Consider the following 6356-nt stretch of genomic DNA (forward strand, 5'->3'; position numbering starts at 1 on the left):
AAAGTGAAACACAAATTAACGGTAAACATTACACTCACAGAAGTTCTTTGTCTCTGTCTGTCGCGCTCGCGCTGTCTTGCGCTCTCTCTGTCATCTTTTATTTTCTCCTTAAATAACTAATTTGAGGAAAGGGTAATCTTATTTCAAATCCTGAAATTAGATCTCCCTCTTCAGAACTGAGGTGGTTGAAATGTTTTCATTTCATGCAAGGATTACCACGTAAAAAATACATTCCCTTTATTTAAACCTCTCTTATGGCAAATGCAAACGAATGTAAATATTTTATTGTCTTTTTTTATTTTTTTATGTGGAAATGTGTTTTGGTTATTATGCTGTTCTATGGTCAACTTCCTTTCTGTGTGACCTCTTTTTTTCATTCACAATGAAATACAAATAGACTGCTGCGTTTTACACCAAGACAGGGCTAGTGATGGATTAAATCCAAGGTTGGTATTACTATAGAGTCCAGGTTCTTTTGTTTGTAGACCTCCCTTTTATTTTCAGAATAAAATGGATGGAAAACAAAATATAAATGGAGGTTTTCATCCTTGAGATAGGGTGGGAATTATGTGGCTGTCATAGATGCTCGTCACTTTTATCCCCCAGCAGAAATAATTAGACAGGCTAAGTGCAGTCAGAAGTCTTCCTCGGCAGAAATAATTACAGACCGGCTAAGGGCAGTCGGAAGTCTTCCTCGGCAGAAATAATTACAGACCGGCTAAGGGCAGTCGGAAGTCTTCCTCGGCAGAAATAATTACAGACCGGCTAAGGGCAGTCGGAAGTCTTCCTCGGCAGAAATAATTACAGACCGGCTAAGGGCAGTCGGAAGTCTTCCTCGGCAGAAATAATTACAGACCGGCTAAGGGCAGTCGGAAGTCTTCCTCGGCAGAAATAATTACAGACCGGCTAAGGGCAGTCGGAAGTCTTCCTCGGCAGAAATAATTACAGACCGGCTAAGGGCAGTCGGAAGTCTTCCTCGGCAGAAATAATTACAGACCGGCTAAGGGCAGTCGGAAGTCTTCCTCGGCAGAAATAATTACAGACCGGCTAAGGGCAGTCGGAAGTCTTCCTCGGCAGAAATAATTAGACCGGCTAAGGGCAGTCGGTAGTCTTCTTTTAATTAGGTCAAGTGCAGGTCCAAAATGTTCTTGAACTTTTTTTTTTAACATCACATGTAATTAGATGACAAAGGATTTTAACTGCAAGTCAGTGAACATGATTTAGTTTTCCTACATAATACACTAATGAAATACAAAACAAACGGACATACTTATCCTATTAAATGTGATTAATATATTTTTAAAAGGCAAATGTCTCACACACACAAAATAAGACAAAATCTTTACACATCTTCATTGTCCCTGAGGAGATGCATATAAACTCTCATTGAATTTGATGTAATATTGTAATTTCTGTCCTTGTTGCATCTGTACCCCTCCTCCAGGTGGTGGAATGGTGATGATGCAGCTGATGTTGTCCCCTGGCCAGCAGCCGAGGCCTCTCACACCCTCGCAGTGGAAACACAGCAAGTACTACAGTCTGGATCACACCAGAGGACAGAAGTCCACAGAGCTCTCAGTCATAGACACCTCACAGGTGAGAGTCCCTTGCTCCGCTGCCCCATACAGCCTAAAGAGAACATGCAGATTTGAAGAAAAAATGACTTGCAAGTATTTCTTCAGTATCACACTCTTGGTGTAAATATAGTAATGGGGTTTGGTGTTGTGGTCTGTAATGTTGTAAGAGTAGCCTTGAAAATATTTGTATTTTAATTTTATTTTTTAACCAGTGGTTTTCCTGGTGTCGGGTGTGTTCACCCACTAACCCTGCCCTCCATCTAACCCTGTCCTCTATCTGTCCATACAGAGCAGTCCCCAGCTGGGCAGTCCCTCCACCTCCCCTGCCCAGTCGCCAACCCCCTCCCACCTGACCAATGTGAAGAGCATCCGTCCTGGCCTAACCCCCGTACCCATGATGCCACAGTTCTCCAGACCCTTCGTGCCAGGGCAAGGTGAGGGAGACACCCAGTGTTCCTTTACCCAGTCCTGGGGGAACTTCAACCAGCCATTTCACATACTTAATCTATTCCAATTATATAGGAATATCATATTCCAATGGCTTGCTGATTAGTTGACTACTTGAATTAAGTGTGCTAATACTAAATTCAAACAAATATGTGAAACGCTGAGGGTCCCTTAGGCTACTCAGCTGCTCCATCTTTATGGCAAATGGTAACCCTAAAGAAATGTAGCCCAATTTAGTGTGTCGTCATTTGTGTTTCCCAGGAGATGCTCGGTACCCGTTGCTAGGGCAACCCCTCCAGTACAACCCCCAGAGCCGTCCTCCTCTCCTCCACTTTCCCCCCATGGCCCCCAACCATCAGGTGAGTCTACACAAGACAGAGGAAGAAATATCTGTGGGGATATCTATGTACCATTTAGAAATGCTTAGCTACATCTTCTCTTTAGTACTGTGCAAATAAAACAAAAGATCAAGTCAAACAATGGTCTCCGCTTTTTCTTTTGTTCCTCATTTCTGTTCCAATCTAATCAATATCAAGCATTGGGATACCTTGAGCTGGAGTCCACATAAAGTGCAACAGCAGACTACGAGCTGGTTAACTGAATGTTCTCTCATCCTCCTTTCTGCTCCCAGGTACCTATGGGGATACGGCACAGGGGTGGAGGAGGCAGAGGGAGGAAGCAGCCGAGGAAAGCTCTGTCTACAGATCTCAGTGTAGGTCAACCAGGTAATGGTAGAGAACACCTCTGTCTGTTAGAGGACAGAGATGTGGACCTCTAATCAATAAATATCTTACTCTTAGATGTATCTTAAATACAACATTTATCCATGATATATTTTGTTTTTAGATCAAATATCAATATCTAATTTTCACATATTTCGTTAACAACAGAGAAATGCTTACTTATGGGCCCTTCCTAATAATTCAGAAATAAAAATGTAGAAACAATTATAACACGATGAATAAATCCACAATGACTAACGATAACTTGGCTATGGGGTATTGGTACCAAGTCTGTGCAGGGGTACGAGGTAATTGAGGTGGATATGTACATATAGATAGGGGTAAAGTGACTAGACAACAGGATAGGTAATAGACAGTAACAGCAGTATACTGTAGGTAGGGGTAAAGTGACTAGACAACAGGATAGATAATAGACAGTAGCAGCAGTATACTGTAGGTAGGGTTAGTGCCTAGACAACAGGATAGATAATAGACAGTAGCAGCAGTATACTGTAGGTAGGGTTAGTGACTAGACAACAGGATAGATAATAGACAGTAACAGCAGTATACTGTAGGTAGGGGTAAAGTGACTAGGCAACAGGATAGATAATAGACAGTAACAGCAGTATACTGTAGGTAGGGTTAGAGTGACTAGGTAACAGGATAGATAATAGACAGTAGCAGCAGTATACTGTAGGTAGGGGTAAAGTGACTAGGCAACAGGATAGATAATAGACAGTAGAAGCATGTGATGAGTCAAGAGTTTGTGCAAAGAGGTTAAATGCAGATAGTCTGGGTAGTTATTTAGTAGTCTTATGACAAAGGAAGCATAGGGTTAGTCTGTACTGCTTTAACTAATGAGGTCATAGGCTAAAGTGCTGTCTCCAAGTTGGGTCTGACGGCTCTCTCTCTCTCTCGGAGGCAGTGAGTGGGCGGGTCCTGGAGGTGACTGAGCTGCCGGAGGGGATCAGCCGGACCGAGGCGGACTCTCTGCTAGGTGAGCTCTCTAGAGCCAGGGCCGTGGTCTGATGGCTCCGAGAGCACCGCTACCATCATAGCCGCCGTGTCTGGCAGTCAATGTCTAACGGTGACCACCACCACGCCAAACACACCCCCACGGTCAAACCCCTGTCAACCCAGCCTCCACCTAAACCATCCTGGCCACTTTCCCCTCCAGGTACGCTGTGCAGGATGCCCTCCTCCGCCACAACGGCCCCCGAGCCTCCGTCAGACTTACCACGAGCAGGTGCCATGGCCGAGGTTACGGCCACAGACACTCCCCGAGAGGGCCAGCTCCCAGTAGAGGGCGTTAAGGACCCCTGGCTCGCCTTTTAAACCCTGACCCCTCACCAGCACCGCCAGTCACTTCCTGTTGCCATCACTCCCCCAGCCCCCCCCCCTTCACTCACTAAGTTGGCTTGATGTAAAGGGTTGTTTTTCCACTTGATTTGTAGAGACTTGGTTGCGGGGACTGTGTTGTACTTTGTAATGTTCTTACTAGCGGTTTGACGAAAAAGAACAAAATGTAACTGAACTGACGTGAACGAATATCCAAAAACCACGATTATTGAAGTTCCAAATATTAATAACCTGTCTGCTCTCTGTTTTGAGAACAGGCCGGAACATATCAAAAGCCTGTATTTTTGTTTTATTTTATTTGTTCATTTGTTTTATAGTTGTTGAAATCTTGAGTCAGACCCAAAGCTCAGCTCTCTCATTATTACTCACCCAGCCCAGTTGCAGTGTCTGGCCTGGTTCAGTTTAACTCAACCAAAGCTTCCCCACATCCCCAGGGTAGCTGACTATCGGCCAGCCTGCCACTTGCCCCATATTGTGGCCGGTACATGATGAAGTTGCCCTCGGCTACACAATGGGTCTCTAGTTGTGCCTTTCTCTCCAAAGTCTACTGCTTTATTCTCCCAAGAAACGCAAAATGAAGACACCCCAGTCAGAGTCTATTGTTAAATGAAAAGACCTGCACCTTGTAAATAATTTATATAGTAGCTAAATAATTCAATCAGTTCTCTTTTTCACAGTGAACGTTCTGTATGTGTGTTGTTCACAGGCAGGCACAGATGAGAGCAGTGGGAAAAAAGGCTTGTTTGAAACCCCTGTTTTTTAACTTCATTTAAAATGACACTCCTCCACCGCAACGGCATATTTTAGCAATCATCTGCTTGGATGGCCTCCTGTCTCTCTGTCTCTCTCTCTCTGTCTCTGTCTCCACACTGTCTTCCCTCTTTCCTCTTCTACAAGGCCTACATTGTCAAATCCTTCATTAGGTCTTTTTAAATGATATACTTACTGGGTCACTGGAAGAAAAAACAGTTTGCACATTTATACAACTGAATATATAAAAATGATCTATTTTTCCTTTAATTTCTCTCAAAGATAAAACAAATGTGTGGATTCTGAAAGGCTGTTCAATGCTGGTGCAAGTCATTTTTATTTCATTTTGAAACCAATAAATGTTTACACCAAAATATGTGCTTTTTTCAGATCACAGGAGGTCCTTTGAAATGGATGGAAACTCTGGCTTTCTATCTGTCTAGTCTCCAAACGGCTTTGGATGTCCTCTTTCATGATGTTTAAGCTGACGATTAAAATTATTATTTTTTAATCAACACTAGGTATAGTCCTACCTCAGATGTCAGTGTAAGCATAGTGTGGTTGGCTTTGCTATGGGTGGAAGGTGGATTTTATACTTGGTCTTATCTAATTTGGTCTTTGGTTGGTGCTGTTCATCTCAATCCAGGTTTTATAGGGTCATTTGTCTGCTACATTAACCTCCCACCAACCTCATCTCTTCCAATGCCTCACAGTTCCCTCTTCCACTGTCATAGTTGCCAGAAACAGTTTAGAATGGATGGCTTCTGCTGTGTTCAAGACAACTGGGAAATAAGAAACATTTGGACTGAGGGAAAAAAATGTGAACGGTCATCCAACTCAGAAATTTGGGTCTCTTTCTGGAGCTCGAACTTTCCAGTTGTCTTGAACACACCATTCATCGCTCTGTCTTATCCGTCATGTGAAGTCTGTTTCGTTGTGGCATTAAGGATCTCCATTCTGATTCTGAGATTATTAACGGATAATTAAACAAACAGCTAGAGTACTTAGCTCTGTGTTGCAGCCAAGGTTGGTGAAATGGCGCTTTTGTAATTGAGGAAATTCTCTCCGCAATAAATGACCCTTGGGTTGTTTTGTTATGATTATCGTTTACACTGTTTTTTCCCTCTTCTTGTATACCCCCCAATGATTCCTGTCTAGCACAAGGGGGTGGTATTCGGCATATTTATGCATTGTCGGGTTTAAAGCAGCAAATGTAATATTTTTCATTCATCTTGCTCTATAATTTATAGACACCGAAGACCATGGAGGATTGATGGTAAGTACTAAACCAATTGAAAAAACAAAGTTGCACTCAATATCACCCCCAGTATAATCTTAGACGTGCATAAATCATTGAATGAAAGTTGCCACACAAGGGAGACCCATACAGAAAAGGTAGTTAGGGCAATGTGCCTTAAATGTTTTCATACCCCCATTTTGTGTTGCAGCCTGAATTCAAAATAGATTTTTTTTCTCCTCTCACCTGTCTACACACACTACC

At 42.9% G+C, this 6356-nt stretch overlaps 1 protein-coding gene across 18 annotated transcripts in view; it reads left to right on the forward strand.

Annotated features, from left to right (window-relative positions):
• Positions 1 to 5229, forward strand: part of LOC106582400 (R3H domain-containing protein 1) — a 67602-nt gene extending 62373 nt beyond the window's left edge. For 15 of the 18 annotated variants that reach the window (XM_014165478.2, XM_014165476.2, XM_014165483.2 and 12 more), the window contains 6 exons: positions 1445 to 1596; positions 1867 to 2011; positions 2286 to 2383; positions 2656 to 2749; positions 3672 to 3743; positions 3924 to 5229. In XM_014165478.2, coding sequence (XP_014020953.1) covers positions 1445 to 1596; positions 1867 to 2011; positions 2286 to 2383; positions 2656 to 2749; positions 3672 to 3743; positions 3924 to 4081 — 719 coding nt within the window. In that variant the 3' untranslated portion in view covers positions 4082 to 5229. Of the gene's footprint in view, positions 1 to 1444; positions 1597 to 1866; positions 2012 to 2285; positions 2384 to 2655; positions 2750 to 3667 lie in introns of all 18 variants that reach the window. The other 3 variants (XM_014165488.2, XM_014165487.2, XM_014165489.2) reach the window with 3 other exon arrangements.
• The last annotated feature ends 1127 nt before the right edge of the window (positions 5230 to 6356 follow it).

This window comes from Salmo salar, chromosome ssa21, assembly GCF_905237065.1.
Source record: "Salmo salar chromosome ssa21, Ssal_v3.1, whole genome shotgun sequence".
NCBI classification, from domain to species: domain Eukaryota; kingdom Metazoa; phylum Chordata; class Actinopteri; order Salmoniformes; family Salmonidae; genus Salmo; species Salmo salar.